At 39.8% G+C, this 20,063-nt stretch overlaps 1 protein-coding gene across 7 annotated transcripts; it reads right to left on the bottom strand.

The window, feature by feature from the left end:
• Positions 1–56: 56 nt before the first annotated feature.
• Positions 57–16,654, bottom strand: IFNAR2 (interferon alpha and beta receptor subunit 2). 7 transcript variants are annotated; one of them, XM_075171720.1, is made up of 10 exons: positions 16,305–16,385; positions 14,702–15,021; positions 13,067–13,163; positions 9,162–9,203; positions 8,744–8,864; positions 8,383–8,546; positions 5,856–6,028; positions 4,869–5,031; positions 4,304–4,422; positions 57–1,460 (listed from the first exon to the last, which is right to left on the bottom strand). In XM_075171720.1, exons 3-10 carry the CDS (start codon positions 13,107–13,109, stop codon positions 753–755), a joined length of 1,533 nt encoding a protein of 510 aa, XP_075027821.1. In that variant the 5' UTR covers positions 13,110–13,163; positions 14,702–15,021; positions 16,305–16,385; the 3' UTR covers positions 57–752. The 7 variants fall into 7 exon arrangements, with proteins under 7 accessions (XP_075027821.1, XP_075027830.1, XP_075027812.1 ...); XM_075171729.1 differs by lacking the exon at positions 14,702–15,021 and adding an exon at positions 15,068–15,209 and having other exon boundaries at positions 16,305–16,341; XM_075171711.1 differs by lacking the exon at positions 14,702–15,021 and having other exon boundaries at positions 16,305–16,654.
• Between the last annotated feature and the right edge of the window lie 3,409 nt (positions 16,655–20,063).

Below are 20,063 nucleotides of genomic sequence, written 5' to 3'. Positions count from 1 at the left end.
AACTCATGTAGCTTTTCTAAGGCATGTAGGAGTCACAGTTAACATTCAGACACGGATATGAAAAATTTTCTTTTTATGAAGCACAAATGTTAAGTATAACTGTACATTGCAGAAACGTTTAAATGCCATAAAAAGATTTTTTTAAAAGTGTAGTATTCAATAATTGTACAAAATTATATAAAAAAATATGAAAGGGTATATTTAATGCCTTGATTCACAGTAAGGAGAACTCTCTTGTAAGCTGAGTATTCTTATCTCTGCCCCCATTATTTCACTTGATCAGCTTTCTCTGCACCAATGTAGAAATCAATTCACTGGCTTGAATACAGCAATCCATCCAGCAAAACAGGTTTCAGAGTAATTCATCAACAGAGCTAAAGAATAATAGCAGAGTCCTTTCAAATTAAAAAAGTGGTCTGGTTGAGAGACCAGCCATTCACAACTCCCTGTAGTACAAACTTCTCATCTGAGTTATAGAAAATATTTACTTTGTCACAGCTAAAAGGTATAACTCACTATCAAACTGCAAAATGAAATAACTACTCTTTCTGCTGCATCTGAACAGTAATTTTTTTTTTTCTCTGTGGATAATCCACCTGAACCATACCTGCAGCAACCTGGAGAGACGAGAGAAGTATTCGTTAAAAATGACTGTTGCATATTTTCAGAGTTCAGGCATATGCTCACAGAATGTTAAAAAAAGACAAGATCTGTATGTTGAGTCCAGAAATAAAGTTGGACAATACCAATTCCTATGTTATAAAATAACGTTTCTCACTTATTCGTCTTATGTATTCAGTTTTTTGGTTCGTATCTGAATCTGATAAGTCACTTTCCTCAGAAGAACGAGAGGAATTTTGCCATTCATGAGAGCTGTTACAACAGTGTGGTTTCTGCACACTTTCTGTGTCATCCAGGACTTTTGATTCCAAAGCAAGAGTACATTGCCAGTCAACTGCATCTTCCTGGGAAGAAAGAAGAGCTGCAGAACTATCCACATTCTCTTCAGAGGCTCCCAACAGCACAGTTTTTAAGTTAATGGTAAAGCAATCACTGTTCCTTCGCCTAGAAGAGTAGTTACAATTTACCTCAGAGAAAGCATTAAGTAACTCACTACTTGCATCTTTGTCTTCTTCAATGTTCATCTCATGCTCTTCAAAATCTTCTGGGTCAGCATCCGGATTTTCATTTGCCTGGCTGCTGCTGTCATCACATGTACTACTTGTAGAGTACTGCACGAATACATTCGGTGTGTCAGAGGAATGAGGTACTCTACTTATGATCTCACGCCTTGTATAGTCATGATTACTTATGACATCGCTGTCACTGTCATCTTCATCACTGACACCACTGCTAGATTCATTTGCCTTTTTTTTAACCTCTTTGTAAATGATCTCTACAGAGGCTATTTCTTCAGATTTAAATATCCAAGGTGCATCGGCTAACGTCCTGATGGATACCTAGAAGAGCAAAGTGAATTAAAAAAAAAATCAGCCAAATTTGTGCACACACACAGAAAAATATGAAAATATATACCCCCAATCATGAGGTTCTCAAACAAACGATTCCTTCCGTGCCACACTTTTGGCTTTTTCTGCAGAGTTCAGGGCATCTAGGATTGTTCCCTCTTCTCCATTCCTGTAAATATGACAGCCTTCACTACAAATCAAGGCACACAGCATTAGACAGCCTCAAAGAAATGACACTAGTGCCAAGCAGTGTCAGGTATGAAATGTTTTAATTCTAATTTTTGAGATATCTTTCTAAGACTAAAAGCTCATTTTAGAAATACATCTTAAACCTGAGGCAAGTCTTGCAACTCTCTAGTAGCTCTTGCAGTTACCATGCAAAAGAGAAGCCTTACATGGATGATCAATTTTCACGTCCTTTAGAAATGTACCATTTGAAGCAACGAACTATATAACATCCTAAGTCCCATTTTCTCAGTTTTACTCTGCACTTCTGAGGATTACTGAATATTCAAAACATTAAGAGGAAAATGTTGACAATAAAAAAATTAACCTTAGACACTACTTGGCAAAGTCATGTTCAGCAGTCTTAGCGATATGAAAGTAATGACATAGCAAAAGACAGAAACATGAGGAAAGAAGTGTGATACCAATCTGCTCTGGATATGTTTGTAGAAAATGGAAAATATTTATGCTGAAAAACCCTATAGAATTAAATGTAAAAGAAGTCAGAGACTATTAAAAAAAAAAAAGCAAGCAAGCAAAGATGGATAGCAACAAGTCCCAGGAATCTTGTTATTTTTGCTTGAAATTTAGTGGCAGTTCAGTCTCTTCTCTTTCTATTAAAATAAAAAATTAGCTGACACAGGACTGGCTTCCTCAAGCCCTAAAACACGACACTCAATCACAGAAAAAGTCAAAGAAAGATTGTTTCATTAAAAACAGTGGAACAATTCGAGTGATATATTACCATTACCTTCCTTTCTTCCTTAAGTACTCTTCCTTAATCATGGACTTTTTTGCCAATCACTGCATGTGACTACTGTTTGCCTTGCGTATCCTCCCCCCTATCCCCACCCCGAGTAGGTTTGCTTCCAGAGCTATATTGTTTCTTTTCTTTTTCTTGCTTTTTGTTTTCATTCAACTCCAATATTCGAGTAGATAATGACTCTAGGAGTTAGTTTCTAAGATACTATGCCAGCTCCAGATTCTGGCAGAGATAACTTGCATATAAATATCCTTTTTTCCTACTAAGTTTTCCACTATCACGCACCCTTTTCACTAATCCCTGTTTATAACAGAATACAGTAATAAATCATTACTGAGACTGGAGAAGGAAGAAGACATCAGGCTGCCCAGAGAAGTGATCCTGAACTTGCTAGTAACCGTTCTGGAACTAACAACTAGGATACTTTTCTGGCAGGGACATATCTGCACATAACTGCATCCCAACCTGTGGTGTGAGAAACATGTGGAACTGGAAGGTTGGGGACCTGTAAGGTATATCTGGTTTGACTGAGAAGCTACTGTTGATGTTACAAAGCAGTCTCAGGAAACCTAAGAAACAACATGCTTTAAAGACTACTTCCTCAAAGCAGTGTCTCATCTCTACGAAGGTCTTCGATGGTCTGTGCTTTGTCTCCTTGCTGAGGTGAATTGAGAGCAAGTTGTTATTTGTTGTGTGTGAGATCATTTCCAACAACCATCCAGATCTGGTGCTTACCAGGCTGCTGAACTTTTACTTTTAGCACTTCTCATATGCTGTCCTTGGCTGCTTTTGTGGACAACAACCATGAAGCATAGCTTTAGAAAAAAAAGAGTCTTAGAGCACTAATATTGACTCCTTTCTTCTCCAGATGTGCCTAAATAACTGTGCCTAAATTTATATATAAATAAATATAATTTCATAATAATTTGAAAAGGTAATTTTCAAAGGGCAAGGGGTTAATTGTCCTACACTGGGTGCTCTGCTGTAGGACTTAGCCTGCTTCTGTGTACCATAAAGAGTTCATTGAAAGTTACTTGAGTGGAGGTCTCCCCATCACTACTGCCTGCCCGCTCTAACTTCATAGAATCATAGAAGAGCCCAGACTGGAAGGGACCTCGAAAGACTGTCTGGTTCAACCTTTCATGGGAGAGGGAGCCTAGATAAGATTATCTAGCACCTTGTCCAATCACACATTAAAACCTCCAGGGATGGGGACTCTACCACATCCTTGGGGAAGTTGTTCCAGTAATTGATTATTCTCACTGTAAAACAATTTCTTTCTTATATAGAGATGAAACCTCTCATGGTACAACTTGTACCCATTGCCCCGTGTCTTGAGAGTCTCCGTCCTGTTTGTAGCCACTCTAAGTACTGGAATACTGTAATGAGGTACCCCCTGAGCCTTCTCTTCTCCAGGGAGATAAGACACAACTCCTTCAGTCTTTCCTCACAGGGCAGGTTCTCCAGCCCTTTGCTCATCTTCATGGCCCTCCTCTGGACCCTCTCCAGTCTGTCCACATCCTTCTTGCGCCATCAGGACCAGAACTGGACACAGTACTCCAGGTGCGGCCTGACAAGCGCTGAGTAGGGTGGGATGATCACATCTCTCTCTCTGTTAGTAACTTGTCACAGAAGTAGCAAGAAATGGTTTTGAAAAAGACTGAATATTTGTTCCACAGAACAGAGACGATTTAGAGCCTATAGACTATCTTTGACATAGGAAAACTGCAAATTAAAACATTATATGTACTTACATAACTTGTACCTAATGCACAAGACTAGAAATTTCAGATGGTAAACTTCCTCCTCCCAACCAGGAAGGTTAAATATGAGAATTATTACATACCAAGGTATGTGGGAGTGATTTTTTTTGAAGAATATAACCTCCTGCATGCATACACTTCAGGGCACCAGCTAACATCAGTGAAAAACATACAGCACCTGCGATTGCAACTGTATGATAATCTGCAAGTGAAAAAAACAAACAAATAAACATACATGAATGAAGTTTCCAATGACCACATTTCATATTTCACATTCAGAACAGCTATTTAGAATCACAGAATAATTTTGGTTAGAAGGGACCTCTAGAGATCATCTGGTCCAAAGTCAAAACAAGACCAAATCTCAAATTAGATTCAGGAATTAAAAAAGAAATTATACCATCTTTGATAACTAATTATGCAGTTGGTGAAGATTTATATGGCTCACAGGATTAACAATAGATTTGGAGCCCCAAAATGGATGGGTTTTTATATTTCACTTATAAATTCCCACAATGTTTATCACTCGGAAGGTACTTTCTCTCTTATTATTTTTAGGATTAAATGACTTGTAAATCTTCCTATGTAAGAAAACATTTGCACATAATTAAGTCAGACAATCCACAAACTGCACCACAGCACAGTTACCTTGTTGAGCTACAGTCTCTGCAGTTATACATTTCCAGGCTGATGGGATGGAATGTTTGTTTAGAGATGCAGTGACCATAACAGACACACAGTAATTTCTATTTGGATACAATTCTTCAATGACAGTATTAAAAATTTCTTCAGTGGTTTTCTCACGTGGCCTCTGCCATGAAAGACAATGTTTTAAAGTTAGCTATTTGCCTAAAAAGAGATCCCCAGCCACTGATAAAACATCATGGCTATTTCAGAGAAATGCAGCAGCATGTGAAACTGCAAAAACTGACACAGTAACTCAGTGGCTTACCTAGACAACTGCTTCATCTCTACTTCTAGCTGATGGCAAGATGCCTACCTTACGCTTGTTTGTGATATATTGTATTATTGAAGATAAATTGCCTTCTGTCTCCAACTGTTGGTCACTATATGTCCCCTTGAAGTAGCCTCACATAGATTCTACAGATTTGAAACTGCAAGTGATATTCTGGTTCAGAAATCAGGGGAAAAATATCCATGGGAGGCAAGTTGTGGTCCTTCTGTGACTCATGGCAGAATGAGTTAGACAGATTAAATTCCCAACAGGTACCTGTCTGATCCAGAACAGGTTGTTTCAGAAACTAGCTGGATACATTTTTCCAGTTTGACAGAAAACTACTGAACTGCTTTCTGAAGACATTTATCTATCAGCTGTGCATACACCTGCTAGTAGTTTCTGCTAAACCGTCTTTCTCTTGTCTTCCCAGAGAATAATCACTTGAGCAAGTGCCCTGTGCTTTATTTCAAGTAAGGAAACAGGACAACTAGTATTCCTCTTCTAGGCCTGCTTCTCTGCCATAGAAGGAAGCTAAGATTATGTTGGCCATTCTCTTTGTTTTCTTCTAAGTATCTTCTATTCACATATTTGCTTCTGTGAATCTGCTAACCATTAGAGACATTTTATGCTTTCTATATTTCTCCCCTAAAGCACAAATAAAACAAAGAGTTCTTTACCTTATGCTCTCCATCAAGTGTTTTCACTGTTATATCATAATCAAGCTCTTCATATATATCAATTAAAGACAGTAGCTTTTCATTTTTTCTGAGGTGAGAGGTTGGCAGCTTTATGGTAACATTTATGCAGTTTAGACAAGAACTGATATTAACTTCTGGTGGTCCCAGGAATGCTATTGAAGAAAAGAAAGAGAAAAAAAATGATGGAAAAAATATACACTATGTATTCAGTACCAATTCTGTTTCAGAGATGGATATATAGCTGACTAATCAGATTCCAGAGTATGTCACTGTTGTAAATCCACAAGGCCTTGCAACATTTAAGTTCCACAGCCAAATGATCTTTTCCCACATGACTAGATTTTAAGAACAGAAAGCAGTGGAGGGGAGGGAAGAAGCAGAAAGGTGACAGAGGCTTTGCTTCAGCTCCACAGAGATGTGAGCTTTTTATCTATTTGAGAGGAAAGCTGAGGTTAATGTATAGGAAAAGCTGATTACTTTCTTGCTCATCATCATCTTTTAGTCACTCTCTGGAAGGAATCTTTGTAGAAATTCAGTGGTGTGTAGCCCTGCACATATTCATACTGGTTGCAAAGGCGGCTATAGATCCAAGCGTGACAGCTGAGCTCCAAAGACTAAAAACTCTACTGACAGTAGGACAGAGGACCTAGTGAAACATAGCTACACTTCTGTGAGGCTTCCATTGAGTTCAAAGTAATCTCTCAAGTTCAGGTCCTCAAAACATGTATGTGTTTGAAGAGTCATGCACACTAATTGTCTCCTCTCTCCAAAACTACACATCCATCAAGATCAGAGGAACTTCCGTAGTGAATCAAGCCTAAGATCTTTCTTCCTCCAATACAGGACAGAAGTAGGAATGTTGGAAAATGGTGTGAGAACAAACTATCCCCATAATTCTCCATTTCTGCGTAGTACATTGTGGGGAGAAAAAACCATGAAAATTTAAAGTTTGCGTTTCACTCTTGTCTTTTCCAGAAGCGTGTACATTTTGATCAAGGTGGAGACTGGTTTGCCAACCTCTGCAAAATTCAAAAAAGCAATATAAATTTGCTAACTACTTCTGTTCCTGAAATAGGGTAGAAAGCAAAAAAAAAAAGTTCAATACTTAGAACAAATGTGAGCTTTCATCTGCTCTCAAACAGGAAAGCATGTCCTAGTCAATGGTTGCACACTTACTCCTTTCTCATCTTTTGTTTTAAGTTACAAATAAACATTAGCTTATATCTGGTTACAGTCAAATGTGGTTGTTCTCCTGGCTCTTTCTTATGAAGCCTTTCTGTCTTTGCTCAATGCATCTGTCAACAGGAGTGAGACTCCACGGTAGGTATTTGAAGGCAGATATCAACTACACCCAGTAAGGAAATCTCAGAATATTGATTCTTTCCTATTCAGGCACTGTAAAACAAAAAAGGACTACAGAGTTCATCTAAGTCCCGTGCCCTGGAAAACATGACTTCACTCAATTGCTTATGGGTTGAACTAGAGAACTACTAGCAAAACGTACAATTTCAATTTACAAGTTGTCAGTGATGGACAATCAGTCAGAGCACCCGACATTTTGTTCCAGTGGTCAATTCAAAATATGTCTCTTGTTCCTAACTAAAATTTATCTAGCTTCAGCTTCCAGTTAGGGCATGTTGTTATGCTTTGTTTACAAGATTGAAGAAGCCTGCCATCATATTAACTAGTAGTCAATGCACCTTCTGATCCTTCTTTTTATTAAACTAACTGCTGAAATACTGAAGGCCTCCACTTCAGAGGGATATTCTCAAATCCTTCAGTTATTCTTGTGGCTATTCTCCCCAACCCCTCCAATTTTTCATCATTTCTAAGACTATAAGTGGACACAGCTGCGGCTACCTCTGTGCTGAATTCAGAGGTAACATGACCTGTTTCTCCTCCATAGTCCTCCAATTGTTCCTCAATCTCCGACTCCATTATTTCAAAACTGAATACTAAGCATAACTAAGGGTGAAGCCACCTCTGGCATTACAAGATGTCACAGCTAATAAGCATCTTCTTTCAGCAAGGAAAGGGAAAAGAGCAGGTTGATGAACAAACAAATAAATCTCTTCCCCTACACCTAGTGCAGACATAGTATTTCTTTAACTCTTACCATTAACTACTTGAAGACATAAAAATAATGTTGGTTTTTTTTTTTAAAGTTATATATCTTATGCATTTAGAGATTTTTAGTTTGTGCTCGTCAATGCTTGACACAATGCTATTTCCTCTGTATTTATATATATTTTTTATTTCAAAACCAGAGCCTCGTCCATTTATCAGAACTACTGTAGCCACTAATTTTAGAAAGCTGTCTATATATTCTATGTCTTGTAACTGACATGTGATAGATTATATATAAATTCATATTCTCCTATATAAAGGAATAAGCTACTGACCAAGTTAGTTTGGAGTTTCTTACTGTAAAGCTAGCAGAATATCATTTATACAACAGCTATGAATAAAAACTACTAAAATGAGCAAATGCAGACAGAGAACTTACTGTCAGTAAATGGCACAAAATGAAGTACAGAAGAATTGAATACTTCAGTTCCTATGAAGCTCTGAACCAATGCAGAATACTGAGTGGAAAACTCTTTAAAATCATCTGTCAGGTTACAGGAGAGTTGTGTAATATCTGAACATTGTTTAGCAGTCTTCCAGTTCCTGTAAATCAAAACAAGTTAAAAAAGATCAAAATAATCTATCTGGATTCTTCGATACAAGAAAGCATTGGGGGGAGAGGAGGAGGGGAAAGCATTTCTGAGTGGAAAAACAGACAAACAAACAAGAAAACCCAGCCTTCATATTTTGATTCGATAAACGTTAGAAGTAAAATTTGTGTCTTATAAAATAAGACTTGCCTGCGGTCAGTGTACAGCACACGATAGTACGTTGGCACAGTTGGATCACTTTTTGCCTGCCAGGACAAAATGTGCTGAAAATTGCGAGATTCCATTTGTAGGTTGCGAGGTGGCCCTCTTTCTAGAAAGGGGAAAAAAAAACCCCAAAACAAACAACCCACCAATATGAATGAGATGGCAACAATTCTAACCAATAAACCCAATTAGAGCAGCCCAATATTTGCCCTAAAATAAAGCAACCATAGAACAGAGTTCAGCACAATAGAAACAACAATGCAAAGGACTGTCCTCCTGTATTATATTTCTATTAAGTTCTTTCTTCAAAAAGCATGAGGTTTTAAAATGATGCTTGGTGATAATATGCAAGTTTTTTGAACTGTGTTAGGAAAAGCATTTGAAAGACAATAAAAACTCTTACCAGGCAAGCTGCAACAAGCTGTAGACAGAATGCTGATGTACACTGGAAAATGAAACTATGTATTAATCTATTTGTCTACGTTATCCAATTATTAGCTCAATACTGGCGATATTAATTTGCAACAATTAGAGACAATACTCAGTATTCCCTCAGTGGATCTGTTTCTTTCTTTCACATCTTCTTCCTACTACTTTCCTCTACCCTTCCCTCCTTCCCCAGAGTATGGGATGTCCTCTTCCAAACTCTGTCATTAATTCGAGGCTCCTAGGAGTTAGTTCTCTGATAACTACACTGTGGTTCAGGCTTATGCTGATCCCTGCCAGATGAGGTTCAAGACTCAGTGTGAATAAACGTACTTAAGATGTTCTTATCAAACATTGTCTTTGAGGATTCTGACTATATTTCAGGTAGCTCACTCTGTCTATTAAACACCATTTTAAGTCATGACAAGAATCTTAAAACTTGTCTGAGAAAAGATACTATTACTGCTTGAAGAACATTATTGAATCATCTTCACAGATGGGGAGTCTAATCTCCCCATCTAAATATGGGGAGTCCTCAAGGATATAGTTTAACAACTTTGGTATATTACTCACTGTCTTCAGTCAGCGAACTCCTGTAACTCCCTATTTCAGGCTCTGTTTCTGTGGTGGTGCATTCCCCCTTTCCCGTGGGCCACTCTACAATCTCAGGAATTCCTGTTAGGCCTTAGCCATTGTGTAACGAGTTGGGCAGTTGAGCATCCCTTGACCATAACAGTCACTCTTGCATGGCTAAGGTGGGGAGCGACACTGATTGTAGCGGCTACCTGATCAAGGTAGGGAACAAGAACGGGAGATAATTTGTCATCTCTGACAGCCCTGAAGCATTCCCCACCTAGGTCATAGCTCAAGTGAAATGATACCATTGTTACCGTGGAACAATACCATAATTACTATCCCGGACCATCCCGGATAGTGGCCAGGATGGAAATTTACTGATGACTAAAGCCAATCATCTTGCAAACCTATAAACAGCGGTCCCAAGCGAGACCCTTTGAGCTCTCTTGTACTGCAACGGGTTGTGCCCAGAGTCTCCCTCTGAGAGGGACGTCTCTCAGAGTTCACAAACTCTCGAGTTTGTGATATTCAGAGGACCGCTGGGACCTGGGCTAAAACACTCCTTGGCCGATACACTCCTCAGGGCTCAACCCTTCACCCGCTGAGAAATGCCAAGACATTTAACGTGAGTATTTCACAGACTGCAGGGGGATTTTTAACAGGTACCTTTATCTAGATTTAGGCCTATATGTGTGAATTGATCTAGATCTTTTGCATGTGTGTTTGTGCATATTGATTTAGATAATAAGCATAATCTGTGATCAAGTTGCTTTAATAATTGTAGTAAACTTGATTATCTCCCTTTGTAACTGCTAAATTAGCCAATGATTAAGTGCTGTCAAAATCTTATGATCTACCTTAAAATTGTGAATGAACTTTAGATCGCTGCTAACCATATATAATCCCTTAGACATAAACTGTTGACCAGGTCTGAGACTAGGGGCAGATCCAGCCGCACCTACACTCCTCTCTGAGGAGTTTAGAAAGCAAGGGAGTCTACTCGGAACCTCATGACTTAACAGGAGGGTCTTCCTTACGCTCTTCATTCTCAATCTTTCTATAAATCATTCCAATACAATTCTGACACGATTTTCTCTGTGTATACTTAATCCATGTAATGAGTAAGAGAGTAAACCTTGCCATCGAATTCTGTTAAGTCATGCTTTTATAAATTTCTATTAAAATCACTTTTTGCTAAAAATCACTTTTTGCTAAAAATTGCCAGTGATTCTTCAAGTGGCCTCAAAACCACTCATTTGTGACAATTTCCTAAATCCCTCTCTATTTTGTGTCCTGTTTCTGTAACATTCTCCTGTGGGTGTTTAACTCTACAGCATTCTATTCTCTCCCTGCAAAAAAAAAAACCAACCCCACCAACAGATGCTGCAACACTTCTTCCCCTGTTACAGGGCATGATTAAGGCCACATTCAGCCTGTCAGTCAGGCCTGCTGCCTGAGTAATCCCTTGAACCCAGCCTTCCTGCAGATCCTGACATTCTAGAGGTCCCCATATCTTCTTGTATAATCTCCGAAATCTGGGACACACCTCACAAAAAATTACAACAATCTTTATGGAGATCTACAAATAAGGGATAGGACAGGACTATCACAGAATGGTCGAGGTTGGAACTGACCTCTGGAAGTCATCTGGTCCAACCCCCGACTATATGAAACATAGTACCAGAATACATATTCCTGGTAGAGGGGATTCAGAATAGTAGTGTGTCAGTGGGAACTGTCCTGTCCCAGACACACTGCGAGAATTTCCTAATGGATTAATGCAGTTATTTTATGATCCTTGTCTACTTTTGCAGAGAGTACTGGAAGAGGAAAGGAAAAATTTCCTACTCAATTAATTAAAGAGATATCTGCACAGAATCTTTACGGCTGCAGAGAAGTGCCTTAAAAATTGCCATTTAATTAGCAGCGGGCACACACAGAAGCACACACAAATACACTTGGGCATCTAAGTTTGCTGAAATCATTTGGGATGGATACTTAGCCAAGTATCTTTTATAAATCTGGCTCTTCTGACATCTGTCTCATAAATATGAAACTATGCTCCCAGCATCCCTTCTGAAATTAGATGCAAAGAGATTAAGCAGCTCACTTGAGTTGCACAGGCAGCAAATTTATATTTCCACAAGACAGAAAACTTATCTCTGTCAAGCTTCATTTTGCCATTCAAACACAGGCATCCTCTCTCTTACATGTCTTCCTTTTGCACTTGTTATTCTACATTATTACTGAATAATAAACATCGCCTTAGAGAAGTGCAGTTAAAAGTAGAACGATTTATTGCCGTATAGTAACAGATCACCTATCTGGAAAAAACATCCAGTGGGTATGAATAACAGAGCAATACTTTAACAGTTATTATTCTTTACCTGAACACAAGCTCAGATTTGTAATCATTTGTGGCAGGAATTCTCCCTTCTCCCAACAGGCACGTAGCCTTTAGCACATTAAGGCTATTCCCATTATAGAAACAGATAGTGCAGTGCACAGACTCTAGTAATGACACGCTTCCTTGGAGCAAGCCCTTCAGATTAGGAGATGCAAACAGTCTTTTGCCATTCTCTTTTATGCCAGCCACCTCACCTGTGTCAGCTGTCTTGCTGATGTATTTCCTGTTGATATAAATGTTTTTCTATTCTATCTATACTTGTGATTTTTAAATGCCTCTCTCCTATGAAAATCAAATTCCGTCCATCTAGAGTTCAAACTGACTCAGAACTTTGTTTCAACAAACATGTTTAGCAAAGGTAGTTGGAGAGTTGCAAAATTTTTTGGGTTACGCTCTTACATAAGAGACACAGACAGGAAAAAAAAAGTTAGACCAAATAACTGGGAAAATTAAGACCGGAGAAATAAAGATTGTCTGTAAACTGAATGAGGAATCTTCTTTACCATCTTATCCTTTTTACAGAATTAAATGATCTTATCAAAACAGTTTCTCACTACAACTACAGCTCAGCCAACAAACTATGTGCCTGCTAATCCAGAAACTAAGGAGTCCTGAAAAAAATTAGAATAAGAAATGAAAAACAACATCATCCAACTAAGAGTTCACTGAACATTTAGAGAGGCAGAATGCAGTATGCTGTTTCCAAGCATTTCTTTCTTATGGGAGAATCATGGTTTATGTATAGAATGGAGTATGCACTAGATTCTTAGTTCTGTGAATTATTCCAGGGCTAGGTCTATAATAAGATGATGGTATCTTACTTCAGTAACTCAGGAAGAGTGTTAGTGAAACATTAGTAGTACTACTCCTCTAACAATATAAAGGTACAGGCAACTTACCAAGTTGATAAAAATAGATTGGTCCATCCATCAGTGTTTCCATAGTGATTAAGAAATATAACCTACTGATTGTAAAATAAACATTTTGCTTCTGTACCTGCAAATGCATTAAAAACAATTACATTCAGCAAATCATCTTGGTAAATTACTTGCAAGTAAAATGAGGTCTATGTACAAAGAGTTATTTAACCTCTTAAATGTTTGGGGGGAGACAGTTACTGCTATCGGAGCGGGGGCAGGGAGAGCAAGGATCTTCAGATTAGACAGGCAATTTTATGACAATAGCACTTTCCGTTTTTCATATGGAAAGGGATCTTACCATTTCAAATAAATGCAAAAAGCATTGTATGATTATTTGTATTAATTTTGCATGAAGATAACATCCAAAAATTCTATGCCACTCACTCCAACTTATTAAATACAATGAAAATAAACATTGCTTGGCTTTATTTGAAATATTACAGGAACTCATCGCTGTTGTAAAAATGTTTCCAGAAAGAGGGTAGATGAAGAGGGAGATTTGAAAAAAAAAAAAAACAATTATAAAATTATTAATTATAAGGAAGTTATGAAGTTTATGTTATGATTTTTTAATACATAAGATCTATTAAAATATTTCCTCTCCTTGATGTGATTATTTTATTCTATTTATTACCCTCATAGTGTTAATATTTGCAGGATCTGGTTTTGAATTACAGGCAAAGTATACTAAGGAACAACTGTGAATCTATAGATGGCTGGGCAAGGGTATAACTATTCCCAAAGAATCTTTTCCTCAGGTTTAATACAAATAAATTGCTTTTTAATTTAAAATTATTTTTAAATACAACTTAAATTATTTTCTCCGCAAAACAAACAGCTTAAAATTTAAAATCATGACAAAGCACACTATGGGCAAACTTAATGTTTGTATGTTAAAATCAGATGAATTAAAAAAACCCTTATCTGAGATGTCAATCTTCCTCTGCTCAAAGTTTTAGCATGACTATAGGAAGTCACTGGATAAATGCTGAAAACTTGTATCTGTGCAACTGATAATCATAATTCCACAGACAAAGAGACTGTTCTTTTCATTTCAGTTTGGTTCATTTTATTAATTCATTCAAGCATGAGGAATATTTAGGAGAGATAAAATACCAGTCTTCCTCTTTTCAATCAAAATTAAAAATTATGGATAAGAAGATAAGATTTACTAATTACAAAATCTTTAAGTTTATCACTGATATCAGCAAACTAGAAAGCAATTAAGTCATGCATATCTTAGTTTTGGCACTAGTGAACGTGACAGAAGATAAAATAATTTGACTTTCTTATTCAGATCAAGCTTACAGATTACACAAGTAGAGAAAAAAAAAAAAAATCTTTCTACTTCAACAAGGTTACCAGCTTTGTTCAGAAGTCACAACAGAAGCCTAATGCCAAACAATGTTACTTTCACAGTCACTCTGAAGAACAGTTACACCTGCAGGATCTGATTTTTCAGGCTGTTCAAAATTTTCTCTTAAGGGGAAAACTTTGAGGATCCTGAATTCATTTAGCAAAATATTTCCTTTATGTCTTAATCCTTTAAATTAATCACAGGACATGTTCAAAGCACTCCATATATAGCATTATGCAATAGGTGTATTTCCATACCTTTGATCCTTGCTGTACATACTGTTATGAATAACAACTATCCCATTCTTGAAATCTGAAGTGACTCGTGTATGGCTCTGTACGCTGCATATGCATCATGCATATTCAAAGCCAAGTTATGTGTTTAGCACCTTAGAATATGTAAGAAAAATGTGACAAAACAGGTTTATCTCTGAGTTTGCACAGTTGTCTAAATCTGGATATCCTCTGCAGATCTATCAATGCCAGTGAAATTCCAGGGGAAATTCCAGGGGAAAACGATTTCTGGCAGAACTCTGATTAGCTTTTGTTACTCCTCCTGTTCAGAGCTTCAGCAAACCCTGGAGAGAAGCCATGGAAATACTAGTGAGTCCAGCCCCCACTCACCTCATCAGGTTGGGCTCACAGTAACTCCCCTGGGAGCTGCCTGAAGCCCTCAGCACTTTCAAAACTCAGCTTCACACTTCCACATCACCTTCAGTGGCAGCTCATTTCTAACTGGAGTTCAGACTGGGTTGTTTTGTATTTGCTTCCAATCAGAAAAAAAGCAGACTTTGAAGTTTTCTAAGTCACTGGCTTGTATTTCAGAAAAGCTCCACATCAGTAAAGCAGAAAACACACCCTATTCTTTGAAACAAGCAGATTTATAGAAATCTACTTATCGGACTATTGAGAGAGACACACAGAGAGAGACAGACACCACAGGTGATATTTCAGGCAGAGAAGTCAGCAGAGGAACATTCTAAACCTACACAGGTAATAGACTATATGGATCAACTTTACTACTGAAACCACACGAACCAGGGAATCGCGCTGCGGGTTGTAATGTTATGCCCACGCTCTATTCCTGGCTTTGCTGGGGGACTTTGGATAAGTCGCTTCTAAGGATATCAAAATAATTTAATAATCCAGGTCCATTAACCAGAAGTCCATTTTCCATACACTGCCAGCAGTGCTCCTGGTGAGCCAGACATGGCCCTGGAGGAAACCAGTGTGCGACATGCAGCATTAAAACATATCAACAGACTCCTTGGCTGCCCTGTGCCGCTCCTGCACGGCCGGGGGGACAACGAAACAGCACTTGTGACAAGAAGCTCTGTCAGAGTCTACCGTTGCGTATTTGTCTTTACAGATTTCTGGCCTTGAGCTAGACGATTACCTGCATCAAAACCAGCTACAATGCGCCTCACAGACTATCGCTAGGGTCAATTTTGCATTCAGTGACACCACCGAAGAAACAACCCCAATAACCCGTTGTTTTCATGTGCGATTCAGCTGCTATCACACCACAACGCGCTTTCGGCCAACAGCGGCCTCCACAACGTGCCCAGCAAAGCGCTTAACAGAAACCAGTGACCTTTCCAGGAAATGCCGGCAGCCGACCGCAGCTCGGGAAGCCAGGCCTGGCGCCCACAGACACCTCCCCTCGTCGAGGGAGCGGGAGGACCACACCGCTACGCTCCGCCGAGCGCGGCCGGCCCGCGCCCTGGGCCGCCCCAGCCCTCGGCTCCGGCCGCTCTAACGGAACAGCTCCAACGCTCACACCACAGACGGGCGCCTCTACCCCCACCCCACGGGCGACTAAGGGAAAGGGAGGGGGATGCCACCGCCTCTCCAGCCGTACCTCGCAGCAGACGGCATCCCTGCGGGCTCCGCTCCGCGCCGGCTCCCCTATCAAGCCGAGGGAGAGGTGCCGGCTCCCGGCACCGAAAAGTAAATGGCGGAGGGGGCGTTGTGGCGTCGGGCGCGCTGCTGGCCCCGCCCCCGCCGCCCCGCCCGATGCGGGGAGATAGGGCAGCCTTGAGGGGTGGTGGTGTCCGTTAGGGACGTTAGGCCCCGGCCTTAGGGCGCGCCTTCATCCGAGCGGGGTCTGCGCCTCGCCGGTGGCTCCCCTGGCGAAGCACAGCTTCCCTCTCCGCACTCGCGGAGAGCGGTTTCTGCTCTTGTTTCGCGTCCTTTTACCGGCCTCGCTCCTCCTACCCCCCCGCCCCGTCTCGGCGGAAAGCTGCGAAAGCGCTTGCTGATCCCCTTCCTCGTTTGTGGTCCTTGGTGTTGGGAGAATGCTGCTAAGTGCTTTGTAAATATTTACCTTAATGGGCACCCAAACGGATGAGGTGTCCTCTCTCCAAGTATGTTCTGATAGTGAAAACAGCAGTGATGTGGTATTAAATACAGCCTGTATCATGTCCTGTGAGGGATCTTCACGAGAAGATCTTGGTAGCTACCTGAGGCGAGCAAGGGATAAGAAACCAGGTTTGGTTAGTGTCCCACTGCACCTGCGGCCTCACTGACTACACCTCCTCGTCCGTCGGCCTCTGTTTCTTCACGGAGGAAGACGTGTAATTTTGGGAGTTCTTTGGCAGTTGGACATGAGGTTATGCTGCACGTCCTTAAGCCATACAAGGCAAAGCAAACCTGAGATTTCCAATCACCATCTTTTAGGCTTCTACAAACTTTCTGGTTAAATATATATATTGCTTTAGCCCATGAATAACTCAAAGGTAGTGAAGACAGTTTTTCTCCATTTTACTTCATGAAAAAATAACTTTGGATCTGAGATGCAAACTGAAAAAGTCCCAGTTCTGATTAGAAACTCCAAACAGGCTGAATTCACTGTATGTCTTTTGCATGAGTTTGTCTCATGAGTGAGTATTATATGTGGCACCATTATTTGTGTTTCTCAATTCCAGTTCCAAATGAACTTTTTGAAGGTCAGAATGTTTACCTGGAAGCAGAGCGTTTACCTGGAATGAAAATCAGAAGGACAATCGAAATTTTATTAATATTCTGCCTTGATCAGTTCTGCCACAATAGTACTGTGCCTTTTGGCATGCCTACCTCTGCTTTATACCTCTGACACTACCTTCCCATGGCTCTCTCAGCTTCTGCCTATCCAAACTTAAAGGTCTCCTGATTTTTATTTTGTTGTTGCTGTTTCACTTGCTCCACACATTTTTTTTCTTAAGGCTGTTTTACCTGTGAGCCTTTTTCTATTTTTTTGTTAACTGCTTTTTCAGCATTATCTTTAGTGAAACCTCTAATTTCCTGCCATCTTTGCAGAAGTTCCCCCAAACTCTGTTGTTCTTTCCTGCCTATCAGATTAATTCACTGGCTCTTGTGGTCTCCCAGCACTTTGTGCTGAAGACGCTGAAATTTAGCTGCGCATTTTTTACATTTCCTTCTCCCTTTTTCTGATCATTCCTTGCCTCTCCACTTCTTTAAACTATAAATACAGCAAAAAGTGAGATCTTCAACTTTCTCGCCAGCCTTCCTCATTGTCTCCAGTGATAATGCTGTCACTTGGTCATCCAGTGAATCTTCTGTCTGGCCTAGGTAAAGGAGGAATGAAGCAACCTTCAAGTCACTGGGTCCATTTTATGGGGGAGAGAGAGTGGTGAGGGGAAAAAGTGAGTGCTTAAGTGAGCAACAGCAGGAGGGGAAAGAGTTCAGCAGCTTTGGCTCATGCAGGAATCAGCTACTTTGCCTTTGACTCTTCAGATGCAGGGACTCCTTCACCTGCTTGCCTACCTACCTACCTTGTGATGAGGAAGCCAGCAAAAGGGAGACCATATTATGGGAGATTGTTATTTGCCAATATTTGTAGGGGTAAAGGGAGAAGAATTTTGCTGGGAGGGGTAAGGACACCAGCCTTCAGCCTGAGTGATTGGCAAAAAAGCCAGAAAAACCTTGAAAAACCTTTCCAAGGAAGCCTTTCGGAAAAGGTGTAGCAGAAGATCCAGTGGATCAGGTTCCCTTTTAATAGGTCCCCAGCTAGTGGCCACAGGGAACTGTTTACATCCACGCAGTGGCTGCTGACTAAGGTTGTTTGTAAACCTCTTACAATAAAATTGCAGGTTGCCATATCAGTTTTGTGCTGGTACCTGTGTCATCCTTCACCCATGCTCAAAGCCACGTTCGCGATCTCTGGTATCACTGAATATTTTAACTTTAGGGTATGTCTTTTTTTTGCCTTTGCTTTTTCCTTTCCATAGCTGCTGGCTTATTCTTTTTGCTCAGACTAACAGAGAGTAGCCAGAGCTGAATTGTTGCCTTGGCTGGTAGTGTATCCTTGAGCTGCAAGAGTGCTGAATTACCTGAAGAGCACTTGATCCTTTTCGTAAGTTAAAATCCCTCTCGCTTACATGCGGTATCTGTTAATGTTCTGCTTTCTTCCTCCACACAGAATGTTTTTCTTTCTAACTAGCCTCAGGGTCTTTCTTACATTGTTTCCCATCACTGGGATTATGCCTTTCCTGCATTTGTTTATTTTTTAAATAAGGAAACACTTTCCTTATTTGGACTAATTTTTCGTAACATCATCCTTGTTATTTCTATTGAAGTAGGGTTTTCCTTCCATGGGCTTCAGAGCCCTTTGCAGGGGATGGGAAAATACTATTATTTCATAGGTGAGATAACTAAGGCAGAGAGGTAAGAAGGTCTGTTTTCAAAGGTGCTTGACCCTCCCAACCCCTGGTGATTTTAGGGTGAGTTACAGGTTGTTGGCAGTTCTTGTAACTAGGATTAAAGTCAGAAGTGACTTGTCCAAGGTTATCCTGTATGTTGCTGGCAAAAGAGAGCTAGAACTCAGGTTTTACAAATTTTTGGTCAAGTCACCTGGTCATAGCTATTACTAATATAAATATAAATTTCCTCCCATAATGATCTATCAGTGACTTAGAGGTAAATGTATCCTTGGATGCTGAAATATAACTTCCACTCCTAGCTGTTCCTGATTCCAGAGCACTCACCAAAGTACTCTCACTCAGTTACTGATCCAAGGCAGATGGGGAGGAGAGTAGGACTACAAGCAAGGAATTGTGAAGATTTGGCTAGTGCAAAGTATAAAGTCTCTCAATTTTGGCAGCTCAGCTTGCATTTCCCATGAAAGAAAAATTGTACTGAAGCCACAGGGATGTTCAGCTATACCAGGAATAAGATTCTGTAATGAAAACACCAGTAGTAGGTTTTTTTTGGGGGGGAGGTTGTTTGTTGGTTTGTTTGGGTTTTTTTTTTTTTTTTTATTTTTTTAGTTTTGGTTTTGGTTTTGGTTTAATGTAGAGAATGGCTCCATCTGTTGCATTTCGTGTGAAAAATTGCTTGTGGAATTTTAATGGGGAGCCTGGCCTTGGGCTCTGCCATAGTAAACACTGTCATTGTTCTTCAAAGAGAATTCAGAAGAAATTGCACAGACTAAATACACTGGTACCACAGACAATTATTTTCTTAGTTCTGTTAGTGTGTGTATGTGTGTGTGTGTGTGCACGTGTGTGTGTTTATACATAAATATCTATTTGTATGCATGTAACTGGTTGATCAGTTGCTCTCTGAGAGATCATCTGATGCGTTACTTGCACAAGGTCAACGCTGGATGAAGAGCAGCTTG

Source organism: Calonectris borealis, chromosome 1, assembly GCF_964195595.1.
Source record: "Calonectris borealis chromosome 1, bCalBor7.hap1.2, whole genome shotgun sequence".
Classification (NCBI taxonomy): Eukaryota; Metazoa; Chordata; class Aves; order Procellariiformes; family Procellariidae; genus Calonectris; species Calonectris borealis.
The sequence above is the reverse complement of the archived record's forward strand: the minus strand, read 5'-3'. Positions and strand labels throughout refer to the sequence as shown.